Here is a 13,645-nt window from a genome sequence, read left to right as displayed (position 1 = left end):
ACTATTTTGAAGATGTTACTGCAGCAAAGAGGAAAAAAAAAAAAAAAAAGGAAGAGCACAGGAGCCTCAAATCCTAAAATCCATAACAGCTAATCTCTGCCTCAGAAAACCAAACGTTCAACATTCACAGAGCGCCAAAATATTATCTCCAACTTCCTCATATTGAGAAACGAGCATCTCACTTCCCTCAAGGCTTAACAATACATCTCTCACCTGTCATCGTTATAACAGGTTACTTTAACAATTAGTTCATTAATTGGTCTGTAAATCAAATGAGAGGATTTGATGCTTTTCTCTCTTTAAGATCATTGTAAGACATAGAATAATGTCAGCAGTGGTTGTATATTCAAACACTTGAATCTATCTACATGTGTATTTTCCTAACACACAACCCCCCCCCCCCCCCCCCCCCCCGTCTGTGTGCAAACAGTAACTGTAGAATGCAACATAAATGTGATATAAAGCTGTAAAACCAGGAGGTCGGGTGGATGGTTGGTCATATAAGACGTCTGACTTTGACGTTGGACACAGCTGTTTGTATCTCATCTCCCACCAATAGTCACTGTTGGTTTCCTTAAAGCAGCTGCTATAAATATCCTCCTCAACTCTACAGAGCATTTTGGGCGTCTTTTAAAGCTGCAGTGCGGGACTTTTGTTTTCCCCTTCTGGCAGTGAAAGTAATTACAAAAACACATGCGACATGTGCCTACGTTATAGATTCTGCCTACTCCGTCGCTATTGTTGTGGCTTTAAACTTGTTTAAATGTTACTGCTGTGTGAGTTTGATGTCAATAAAGTTGAGAAAAAAAGTCTTTACTGTTGCAACTGTAAAATGGGGGAGAAATTGTTTTGAGCGTCAACCAACTCCCATAAAATGACTCTTTCACTATCAGAATTAGATCCATTCAGTCCAGTAACTTATAAATTATTATTTAATCCCCATTCAAGTTAGCAGAGAGCTAACCGCAAGTTAGCTGGTTCGGTTGGCGGAAGTCTCTAGTGCACCTGCTTTGCCCGTAGAGCATCCTCAGTACGCATTCATCTGGCCAGCCCGGGAATGTCAAACCCAACACCAAATTCAAAAACTCCAGGTCATTGTGAAATACAGAGATTTTGCTGGTGGTAATAGGCTTAATCAGCATTGGTATCATTTGGTAAGGGCTCAAATGTAACAGGCATTCATTTATATGTAAAAGCTCTACACTGCAGGTTTAACTCATCGGTGTCGTTTCTACATGCTAGCAGCTGTTTTCAGAGAAAAAGCTCCAAAGGCCCAAAGTTTTATGTTTTTTATGTTTCCACTGCACTTCGTTGACTAAACGGTGGTCAAAAAATCAATATTTTATATATTAACAAAGTATCAAAAGGCAATGTGTAATGTGTTGTGCTTGTAGTGATGAACCTACAGAGATTTATCAGCATCTCTGCAGTTTCACTCAACTTAACAGAACTTTATAGCAAGTTTCAGCTCATTGTTTATCTGTCTGGCAGCAACTTTACTGTTTTGGTTCACTCTCACTGCTCTTCCAATGTTGTTTTAGGCCGCAGCAGGCGGCTGTGTTCAGAGAAAAAGCTCTAAAAAGCCACTGTACACTACCTGCTCAGCACTAAACGGCAAACAGACAGAGTTAGCTGTAGACTAGCTGGTGAACATAGTGGAGCATTTTGCTGGTAAAGAGCCAGATATTTCCCTCAGGAGTTGGTAGAGAGCAACAATAGAGCTAAAAGAGAGAGAATATTGGACATTTATTCACCAGGTGGACAGAAACATGTTTTTCCGGTGCCCCCAAGTGGCCAAAAAATGAGCTAACGCATATTGAACCAGGCAGTTTTAGTTGCCTAAACCCTACCAGACTTTAATCATAGTGGTGACAGATCAGAAAACAGACATTTTGAACCACTTTCATTTCGGAGGACACTAACAGACTGAAAATGCCATCCTGCCAATAATGGAAAAAACAAACCTGTTCTGTTGGAGGATGTTGTTTTGGATGATTGGTTGGAATAACAAGTCATTTGGGAACATCTCCTTGGGATTTCGGAAGTCGTGATGGGCATTTTTTTACAAATTTTCTGACGTTTAAAAGACTCGACGATTACTTGAGTAATCACAATCATCATGAATAATGAAAGTAGTCATTAATTGCAGCCCTAGTCTATAACGTAAAGGTCGGATGCTTTCTGCCTGTAAAATTCATATTGCTGTTGTATAAACAACTTCCTTCCTGTTTGTCGTTGCAGAAGTGGTGGGTGGGTTGTACCAGCAGCAGCTCGGTGCCATATCACTGCCACACAATGTGAAGAGCAAGGTGGGAGGGAGGGTAGGAAGAAAGAAAGAGAGACATATGAAAACAGATGGGGGTGGGGGTGGAGGGGGGCAGGGGGGGCGATATGAGAGGGAGGTTGATTAGTGGGGAGGAAGGGAAGAGAGAGATGCGTCATACCAAAACATTAGTATGCAATCAAGTTGCTGTTGCAGTAAGGATTCTCGTTGTCTGTCGACGGCTGCCGCAGCCTTTCAAATCTACACTGCAGTGTCACACACACACGTACACAAACACACACACTCCCTCAGTGACACCACACAAACAACAAGCACTTCTACTCCCTCCATTGTCTGGGAGAAAACAGAAGGAAAGAAAAGAATGACTATTTCCACGTCAGTTTGTGCACAAGAGCTTCATATATCTAGTTATTGATCCATGTCACACTTTCCAGTTTCAGCAGAGGGGCTTATTAGAGGGCTGGAGCTGGAAATGAGCCAGGGCACACATGCGCACACACGCACACACACACACGCACACACATTAAGAGCAGTGGATACTCGTATGGTATCAGCATGGTGTCTGTGTTCTCTTACGATATAAATATTCAATTAGAAAAGAGGAAGAGAAAGAGAAAATGAGGGTAACATGTGATCTATTGGAAGATTTGTTTTTTTTTAATAAATGTAAATGTGTAAAATTAAAACTATAGAGGGAAAAAACAAATAAAACACACTTTTTCCTTTCTTTTTTCCTCAGGAGAAGAAGAATGCAAAACAATTGAGTGAATTTTTTCTTACTTTGTTTATTTGGTTTCCCATTAGCGGTGGTAAAAAAAAAACACAAAAAAACACAGCAGCTACTGTACTGAGGTGTTTGTTATTAAAGAGAAATTAAGTAAAACATAAAAACTGAGGAGCTAAAACAGAGTTTCAGTTTCTCTGCGGCAGATTTTAGGCTCGAGCCCTTTGTGATGTTTGTTCTTTCAACAGCATGCCTGAAGAGAGAATATGTGTGTGTGTGTGTGTGTGTGTGTGTGTGTGTGCTTTTGGATGGGGGAGGGGAGGGGGGACTGTAAGACATTGATGAGCTGCACCCCTCCTCTCTGTTTCTCTCTCTCTCTCTCTCTCTCTCTCTCTCTCTCTCCATCGCCGTGGTCCTTGGCAGGTCCGCGTTGCCATAGCAACGCTCACATTGCCGCAGGCTGGCTGGAGCGAGGCGCGCTGGTTGAAAAAGAAAGCAGGAGAGGGAAGAGAGAGAGAGAGAGATCACTGCAGAGGGAGGGGAGGGCAGGCGAGAATTGGTTCTCCAATTCATTACCCCTACAACACCTCTCCCCCGACAAGCCCCCCCCCCCCCCCCTCCCCCTCCCCCACCTCCCCCACGCCAACAACCCCCCCCCATCCCATCTCCCTCCCCTCAAATCTTATCATTGGCATCAGCTCGGCTGGGCCGTGGAAAGGCCTCTGCTCTGCTCAGTAGTCTGAACACGTTGGATCCAAACTTCAGACTGCATTTATTATTCATCCTCCTCCTCCACCTCCTCCTCCTCCTCCTCCTCCTCCTCCTCTTCGGCAGACAGCACCACAGCCTAACACCCAGCTACACACACACACACACACACACACACACACACAGAATCTGCACTGAGCCCAGACAGCAAGAGGCTTACACACACACACACAGTATCACACTGAGCGTTATATTGCATCATTCTATTACCTTTGGATGGTATAATGCATTACAGTGGCGATACAGGCAGGTGTAAGATTACTGTCTGTAGATTACAGAGGTTACAGTAAATAACAGGGAAGGCTCCTTGTCTCAGCTCACATTTGACCCCTGTGACCTTCCAGTTGAGCCGCTGTATACTGTCTGACTACAAGCACAGACTGAGGGTGATGATCCAAATTATGGGAAAAGGATGAGAAGGACCCCGTAAAGTTTGTTGCCTTCAAAGGAGTAGAAATTGCAAGTAAATCACTCATTTCTTTTCAGATATTCTCTGAAAAATCTCACAAGATTAATTAATTTCATTAATATGTTGATTATTTCCTCAATTAAATGACTATAAAATTAAAAAATATATTAAAATGTTAATATTAAACTTGAATATATTCAGTTTACAGTGATATGTAACAAAGAAAAGCATCACATCTTCATATTTGAGAAACTGGAATTAACCTCTTTGGCTTCAAAAATGACTTAATCAATTATCAAAATACTTGCAGATTTATTTTCTGTCAAAACTAAACTAAAATCACTGCAGCTCGACCAGATCTTTTTAAAAGGAGCAGATTTTCCTATTTTCACCGTGTGTTTCCTACTAAAAGAACAAACTGATCACTGCAGTTTAATTACAGTAAAGGATCTGATAGTTATGCATCATGTAAAAAAAAAGACAAAAAAAAAGCCGCTGATCACGTGCACGCCCTCAAATTAATTTAACAAGCTTTAAGTGATTGTACTGTAAATGGTAGCTATTATTAATTTAAAAAATACACGCTGATTCCCTGTAATAAAAACTGAAATTAATGAGCCCCTCTTCTCAATTAAACCTTTTCTCTTTGTCTACGTCTTCCTCACATCCTCTCAGTCAGTCGAATGTCTCTCTGTGCTCCTCTAACATGAACCCGCCTCACCGCCTGGCCTGAGCTGCGACCTCTGGGTAGTGACAGTGCATTCAAGGAGACTAACACGCACCATTGCGGGGTTGCTAAGATACAGTATGCTTCACCGGGTCTAAAGCTGAATCCCACCTTGAACCTTGAATCTTCTCTCTCATGTATTTTTCCCAAGAAAAAAAGAAAAATATACAACAGCTCCGTAATAAAATGCAGATGCTTGAAGTTGTTCCTTTCACATATACGTTCGATATTCTCTGCTGTACGATACGCGCAACAGGCTTGCAGCTACAGGCTGCAGAGAATCACCTGTAATACTGCATTGTTGTGTTTCTCCCACTGCTTCTCTGCAAATGACGCATTCATAATAATTACAGCTCCAACAGGGGCAGAGGCTATAGCCCGGAGCAGCATGGAGCATCACCCAAACATACAATACATTTCATTTTAAAGGATCAGCAACATAAAAATGGTTTTAAAGATGTTAGCTGTTGTTTAAGACCAACCTCATAAATTAAACTAAATTAAATGCTTCCCACTGTCTATAGCTCACCATCAAGCATTATTTATGGGTGGGTTACATCTGGTTGGATCCAATAACATTTTGCTTCTGCAGGGGTAAAGAAAAACTCTAATTATCAGCCTCACTTAACTATGAGGTTGGTATTTACCTTCGAGCATTTTGAGCTCTTCCTTCCTCCTTCCTTACTCATGTATTTATGCTGCAGTCACACCAGAACTGACAAGGTGAAATTTACTCGCATTGCTTTTGGGGAGAAGCAGGCAGGACGGCGAAATGATGTGGGCAGCGTGGCAAGCACAAGCGTTGTGTTGGAGGCAGTTTAGTCAACCTGCTAACATTAGAACTCCGTTTTATTGCTATCACTTGACTGTCTGTGATCCTGCAGCTTGTTTTCATCCAACGTATACCACCAACACTCAGTAACTCAAGAACTGGAGGTCAATCCTGTTCTCACTGACTGGACTTTGGTGCGATTTCACAGGTCAAAGTTCAGTCTGATCTGGGTGAGGCAAACAAGGCCACAGCAACTTTGAACACAGAATGCACAATTTATTTTATAGGATGTACAAGTTGTTATGAGCGTGTTTGCAAAGACGCAGCTTATAATATAACCAGCAGCCCGGATGAGAAACATGTCCGTTGTTATATCCACGGTGCTTCCTGTTTACGACGGACGGAGAGTTTACCTGTTTGTTTACACCCTCCACCGTAGGTCGAGCATCCTCCACAGCCGCCGGTGTGACTTTACATGAGGAGACACTCTGCGATGAAGTGCTGTCGGGGAGGGACGTGTCTGGGAAAGAGCCGTATGATTCACCTTATATAATCAGGCTGATATGATCTCAATCCCCCTCTACTGCTAGACTCTAATTGCTCGCATTTTTTCAGGCTGGTCAGGCAAGCGCAGAGGGTCATAACTTTCCCAGTCGTGTGAATCTAAACCTACTGGTCACCAACTTGCTTCTCTACAGAGAAGCCAATTATTTTTTTGTTACTTAGAAACAATTGTAGAGAAGAATGGCTGTGAGAGCTGATGTACTGATGGAGATTTAAATTCTGTGACTCCATCCTCTCGTGTATTTCAGATTAAATTTGGCTGACAGTAAAATCTAAATGTGACGGAAACGAGACGAGAGAATCCGATGCATCCCTTTGACCACACAGTCAGACTACTGATGCAACCACAATGAAAGATTCAGAAAATGGCAGAAATTGCTTAACAAGATGCATAAATGTTATCCTGCTACAGATTCAACCAACCGGCTCGTACTTTATTCATCTCATATTGTAAAGGAGCAATTAAGCGAGGGTTTTACTGCCAGACATCCTGCAGAACTGCCATCACATAGTCGTTAATGAATACGAGCTCTTTAGTGATGAACATCAACAGGTGTTGCAACTTCTGCTTGTTTTTTTTTTTTTTTTAATATTCTAAACTATCCTCCCTGTCAGACCATTGCCACTGTGATTTAGAAGCACAACGTACATTTTCACATTCATCATCCTCTGAATAGATAGATAGATAGATTGCCTGTAACAATAAATAATTAGCCTGTACAATAAGAAAACACTGTAAACATAAACTAAAGGCTTGAACTACAAGGTGCTGTGCATATGGAGATTATTGATGCAGTAGATGAATGGTTCCACAGTGCAATGACAGTAAATAAAGTGACTAAACCGTAAACTAAGTGACTGACAGTAAATAAAGTGATTAAGTGCCCTACAGTGCCCAAAGTGACTATGACAGTAATTAAAGTGACTATCATAGTGAGCAGAGCAGCAGAGCAGATATTTCACCTACAAAGACTCTCATTTTCAAGCTCGAAACCAAATTACAAAGCAATACCATATCAGCCGTCCCTAAGACATTTTTGTCTGATAATCTGATTGGCTGATTTATTTATCTAAGTCTATAATTTATCTCCGACTCCAACTCCAGAGTTGTGTGCTGAAGTTCTGTCAGCACTGTTACAATTCTAACCGTCTGTCAATCGAGGTCGACTCAAGGTGTGTTCAGACTGCACAAAGCAAATTTCAGAGATTGCAGACAAAGCCGGTGCGAAGACTGGAGTCGATGAGAATTGACCCGGGGCAGCGCAAAGTGAGGCAAAAACGTATCTGTTGAAAATGCTTCGGCTCAGGCAAAAAATTTGCATCATCCAGAGGGGGTTAGAAAATAAATTTGATGTGGAAAGGCCATGGGTGAAATAAACAGGAGGAAGCATTACCGATGATTACTCTGCGTTTGTTGTGTGCTATTAAACATGTTCAGCCTAATTATGCCTTAAATAAAGCAGATTAAACTGAGTGAGTGTGTAGACTGTGTGTTTGATTATGGGTTGGGTCGAGATAATTTCTGGTAATGGTTTGGCTCAGCTTGCAAGGCCAGTGCTGGTTTGCAAAACTGCTCCAAATAAAACTCTGACTGTATTGAAATCAATGGAAAAATCCTCCAATTTCTGCCTTGCTGGTAGAAGAGAATCAGTGCTCTGTTAAGGAGGTAATATGTCTTATAAAAAGACACCTTTTGGGTGTTATTGACTTGATTGACAAGGTGTCTCCACCTGTTATTATTATTATTATTATTGTTATAATCTTAATTTAATCAGGTAATCTCATTAAGATCAAGAGATCTATTAGAGTCAGCTGTGACGGTTGGCACCTCAGCTACGCTCTTTTGCCTAAATTACGATTTTCTGGGTCCAAGAATTGGAACCCGATGTTGTTTTTCTACAGTGTTTCTTCTCAGCTCAGATAGCTGATAGCACACACACACACACAAACACACACAAACACATACTATTTCAGTTACACAGGCACATACACCCATACACTTGGGCATGCAGACTCTGGCTCTGAAGCGCAGACACTCTCACACACACATTCAACATACCTGTGAGGATACACGGATACACAGAAATCTGGCATTAGATGTGACTCACAGGGAAACGCTTGATCCAACATCTGACATCTGTGGCTCGCTCCCTGTTATAATGGCTGTCTGAAAGCAGCCATTATAACAAGGAAGCCACCAAAAAACTAAGGAGTCGTGATGATAAGCCAAGTCCAATTTAACGAGTGGGAAACTATCTTAAAAATTCTCTTTCGTATATCAAGGTTACATTTTTAAACCTCTAACATGGTTTTGCTCATCTCGGGTCCGGCTGACCCCTTTGATGGAGTAAAAGCTGGTAAAAAAAAAAAAAAATGTGAATCCGCACATAAGGTTGGATCAATAAAACCTTGCAGCATGTGCAGAGGGTTACTACAGATGGTGAGTGTGATAGCGCCAGAGGTGCCGGAGCTCATTAAGAAACAGGACCATACTCCGGTGCAGAGCAGGGAGAAGAGAGCAATGAAACAGAGGAGGGAGGAGGGGAGGAGGGGAGGATGCAGAGCCTGGACTCCACTCTGAGATTTTTCACCTGAGTGTCACCGAGATCCGATGATTCACTGCTGTTGGAAAATGGAAAAAGTGCAAATCCGTTTTTTTTTTTTTGTGCATACAGGGCTAAAGAAAATCTGTGTTATATCAGTGAAAAAGAAATGGTAGCATGTAAGTACTACATTCAGAGGTTGCTCAGAGGTTGCAGGCTGCTGCTCCACACAGGAAACAGGGTGGACTGTGGCGCCATCTCCCTGTCAGAACTAATTGTTTCAATGTTGTTTTTAATTGAAAGGAATTGCTGTTGGCGGTGGAAATCCAAAGATTTATAGGGTCGGGATCAACCAATATAGGGTTCTGATGCCAATATTTTATGCCGACATGCAATGTTCTTTAAATATGACTTTTGGCAAGAACAGATTAAAGCCAAAAAGAGTTTCCAGCGTAGTTTGAGTCATGGCAGAGCTGAAAAGTCAGTTAACTAACTGTAATAGAAGGCCAAAAATACAAGAAACCTTCATGGTGTCAGAAATGGATATGAGCAGATGATATATTTTTGCTCCAACAGATTAATCTGAACCTACAAATCAAATATTTTATTTTATAATACGTTTTGAGACATAACAACAGACCCTAGCGTGTATTGTAAAATATACTCCTATTGTTGTTCATTCATAAAATCATTTTAAAACTCAAAATAGAGAAAATACAGAACTTTTACCTCGCCTGGCAACATGACTTCCTCTGAAAACTTTTTTTTTTCTCTGACCATTAAAAAAAACTACCAATCTGTAAATTGGACACTTTCTTCTTGTTTCACAGTTTAAAAGCCACAGTCTGAGTTATAACACCAGTTCAAAGTTTCATTCTTTCTGGGTGAAATCACTGCTCTAACAAGGCCTGAGAGGAAAATGTGCTGTACTGGAACACTTACATGGGCTGAGCGGAGGACAAAAACACCACTTTTGTCCATTTGCATTTCATTTAAACACAATTGGAGTTTATTTTGTAGCATGTCTTCTCCTGCACACAGGTAATATCCACAATACATGTGACTCAAATCTTTAAAATACAAAACAAAACAAAAAAAAAAAAAAACAAGAACAATGAATCTGACATGACAATGAATCATTATTCTGGTTTTCTCAACCTGCTGCCAAATTACCAGCCTTACTATGTAAATATGTACACAAACACAGCAACACAGTGTGAGCATAATCCCATAAAATCTACCACGACTTGACGACACCGGCAGAAAAGGCAGAAATTTGCTTATTATGCATGTACTCATAGACGTCTGTGGCTGAATACATTCTTTGTGTGTAAAACTGTCGCTTTCTGAGCTCAAAGTGATGGGAAAAATCAGCCATAAAGATGTTGGGTTGAATCCACTTAAGCATTCATGTCACTGTTTAATTGATTCAGGATGTGTTTTTATTTTTTAAGAATACAATGATCTGTCAACGCAAGTCTTGCACAATGCGATCTATCGATGAGCTTCAGTGGATTTGTAGTAAATTGGCTCCCAGATGGGTTCATGAGGTCAAAAGTGAACAAATCAAAGATAAAACACACAACAACAGATTAACGACTAGTCGTCATCAGTTTTGCTTTTCTTCTTCTTCTTCTTTTTCTTTCCTGAGCCGTCCGCTACATCACCATACGAAGTGTCCATTGGTTCGCATTTCACTGAAACTTCTTCCTGCTTCACTTTAACTTCGGACTCTCCTCCTTCCTGCACCTCCTCTCGCTCCCTGTCCTTCTTTTTCTTCTTCTTCTTCCTCTTCTCCTCTGAAACATCGCCCTCCTGAGAGTCCGGCTCCATCGTCACTTCATCCTGGATTTCAGCTGCAGATTCCTCTTTCACTCTCACCACTTCCTCCTCCTCTCGTTCTGTCTTTATTCTCTTTTCTTTCTTTTTCTTCTTCTTCTTTTTCCTCTCCTCCTCCTCGTCCTCTTTGTCTGCTTCTTCTATGAACCGTTTGACTACAAGGGGACGGAGGGTTGTAGACGAGGGCCCGAAAGCGGCTCCGTCAGCCTCGCTCTCTGCCACGCAGGTGAGTGTGGGGGTCTTGCTGCCAAACGGGTGGAATCTCTGTTTGAGCCCGGGGGGTATGGAGGGCGCTGGAGCAGCTGGGATGACCTGAGGGGCCTGGTTGGTGCTGCTGTCTCCGTAGGTCTCACATACATTAAGCAGGCCTGAGAAAGCAGGGCCAAAAACCACACCGTCTGACGCCTTCTTATTGCTGGTGAGCAGGCGGAGCTCTGAGGTACCGTGAGCGGACGCCAGGATGCTGTAGATCTGCTGGCTACCTCCACTCTTGGCTCCGTCTGCAGGAGCAGGAATCTTCACGGTCTGGAGACCTGAGAGGGGCACCTTGATGCCACTGACACTGGAGGAAGGAAAGGTGGGGGTTAGGCATCATTCATACCAAGTCTGCTTGGAAAAGTTTACAACATTATTTATTTTCTCAGACTGTTGTTGAATTTAGAGTAGCTTTCTAAAGCTTCAGCATGACTGAAAACATCCTCCGAGACATCATCAGCCCGTCTCCAGCTCCACCTGCTGGCCCTTACAAACACAAACTGCCCCACTGTCAGTTACGTCATGTTCAGTCTTTCTTGCCTTTTAAACTGCTGCAGAGATTGTTTAACCTATAAGTGGGGATGCACCGATCCGATCCATGATCCTGCACCGATAGTGTCGTTAAGTGGACTGGACCAGACATCAGATCCACATGAAGTAGTTTTATGTTCTGCTCCATTCATGTGCTGTGGTGAGCACAGTTACAACTGATATTACATCAGTACTTCCTTCATGTACTTAACAATAAATGCCTTTAAATGTCAAGCTAATTAATGTGAAACTGTAGTTTTTAGATTTAGACATTTTCTGCATTTTTGTTGTCATGAGGTTGGTTTTAAACACTTTGCATGGACTAAATATAATAAAGGAGAACAGCTCAGAAAATGAGGACTGAGGTTGCATTTTCTGTAAACAAAATTTTGGGGTAGAAAAAAAGCAGGAGGAGCTACATTGTTAAGAAAGTTGGTTGTGCTTTGTGAGAAAAAACATGGAGCAGTGCTCAGATGAAATACGCTGATGAAGAGATAAAGAAGCATGTCATTATGTTGAGTGAATCACTTTCCTTTACATGCCATGTGGACACACAGGAAATGCATCATTGGCTCTGATCACTGATTATAACAGCAGCTCTGCACTGTATGTCAGGTCTGTATTTGTACACAACAGTAATTATACAGCAGTAACTATGTATCTCCTGTATTACGCAATTTCATACGCTGTCTAAACAATATAGTTCAAATTTGCAAGAGCCTAAGAATTATCACAGTTTTTACAATTCAGGAAGAGCACTGGTATTGGACCAGTCCTGGGTTTGGAAGAGGACCTTAGGTGGGGTGTCAGCATCAGTATCAAGGGGTTTAAGTTCGATCGGTGCATCCTTACCTAATGGCATGATTTATGCAGCCTCAAAACCGAGAGAAAATGCAGTGATCAACTGTAGTTAAAATGTGATTTTAAAAACAAATATTTATGGGTTTTTTGCATTGGGAATCTTTGTTATGACATTAAAACATTTATTATTCAACTAAAGTTTATTTTGAAGCAGCTATGTGTTTTTAGATTGAAATGTATGCAAAGTTTAAACAACAATCAGTACTTGAAATAAAACACATAACTTCTGAATAACTTCTTGTAAAAGTCTGCATGTGCATGTGATGAGAGACAGAGACACAGACACACTGACAAAAAGGGAAAAATATTACCCACCATTCTGGGTTAAAGCTGGCAGGAGCTTTAATGAGCCATAACTCCTTCTTGTTGCTCTTTAGACTCTCTGTTAGTGTGTTGCTGCAGGGCTTGTGGCAGAAAGACACAAAGTCAGCAGGACACTGGTACCTGGTAGTCTTCTTATCTGTGGATTCAAACAGCACTCCATCATTTGATCAATAAAGATAACACACAGCATTGGAAATACACAGAACATCAATGGATTAACTGTCATGATACTTATCATAATCAATGCCAAACAGTTATTGTATGAAACAAAGGCATTTTCTTGACCTGTGATGATGCCACATTGGATCAAACACTGGCTGACACAAAATCCTCTGGACTGATAAAAATCAAGGTAAATGTAACTGATAAACATAAACAAAAACTGAGATAAACATAACCCCCCCTTTCGTGGTTCTGCCAGTCATAGCCAACTGTACTGTATAATTTTACATGTATCAACACCTCTGAGTGAAACTACCTTCATGATACTGGTCTAACTCTGTTCACTGAACTTACTACTAGCATATCAACCAAACAAAACCAGCTTTGTGCAACCCGCGAGGTTCACTTACCGGTTTCTTTCTGCTGTACCGGTGACTCCGTGGTGGGGCTGTCCGCTTCATCTTCACTTGATGAAGATGATATGTCTCTTGGCATTTTTTATGTTTTAAAATAACCACAGAGTGATGAAAGTTTTCTATCGAAAACGCATGGCTACGACGGACGCACATGTGTTGACACGGAATGAACTGTGACCTTTACTTACTTCACTTCCGTGTCAGTTTTGGCTGTAGTTCAACAACCAGGCGCGATGCGTAGGTTTGTATTAGCTAAACCAGATACGGGAACTCAAATACCCATAATGCACCTCGCAAGGTTACGTAACGTCCCAGCGCCCGTCGGGGAAGCAGTTGACAGCAGTCAAGAGCAGGCCGAAGTGGGTAAACAAAACAAACATATGAAGAAAAGAGTGAAAACTACCCAAAACTTTTATCTTATTTTATATTCATATAATGTTTGACATTGTTCTAAAGCGATTTGAAG

The 13,645-nt window shown here is 41.5% G+C and overlaps 1 protein-coding gene and 1 long non-coding RNA gene across 2 annotated transcripts in view; both read right to left on the bottom strand.

Annotated features, from left to right (window-relative positions):
- Positions 1-13,645, bottom strand: part of LOC122983884 — a 108,773-nt gene that overhangs the window by 34,784 nt on the left and 60,344 nt on the right. The gene's annotated exons all lie outside the window — the stretch shown is intronic.
- Positions 9,778-13,355, bottom strand: polr1g (RNA polymerase I subunit G). The gene is made up of 3 exons (XM_044354062.1): positions 13,174-13,355; positions 12,593-12,737; positions 9,778-11,192 (listed from the first exon to the last, which is right to left on the bottom strand). The coding sequence occupies exons 1-3, from the start codon at positions 13,256-13,258 to the stop codon at positions 10,391-10,393; spliced, it is 1,032 nt and encodes a 343-aa protein (XP_044209997.1). The 5' UTR covers positions 13,259-13,355; the 3' UTR covers positions 9,778-10,390.

This window comes from Thunnus albacares, chromosome 6 (genome assembly GCF_914725855.1).
Source record: "Thunnus albacares chromosome 6, fThuAlb1.1, whole genome shotgun sequence".
Taxonomy (NCBI): domain Eukaryota; kingdom Metazoa; phylum Chordata; class Actinopteri; order Scombriformes; family Scombridae; genus Thunnus; species Thunnus albacares.
The sequence above is the reverse complement of the archived record's forward strand: the minus strand, read 5'-3'. Positions and strand labels throughout refer to the sequence as shown.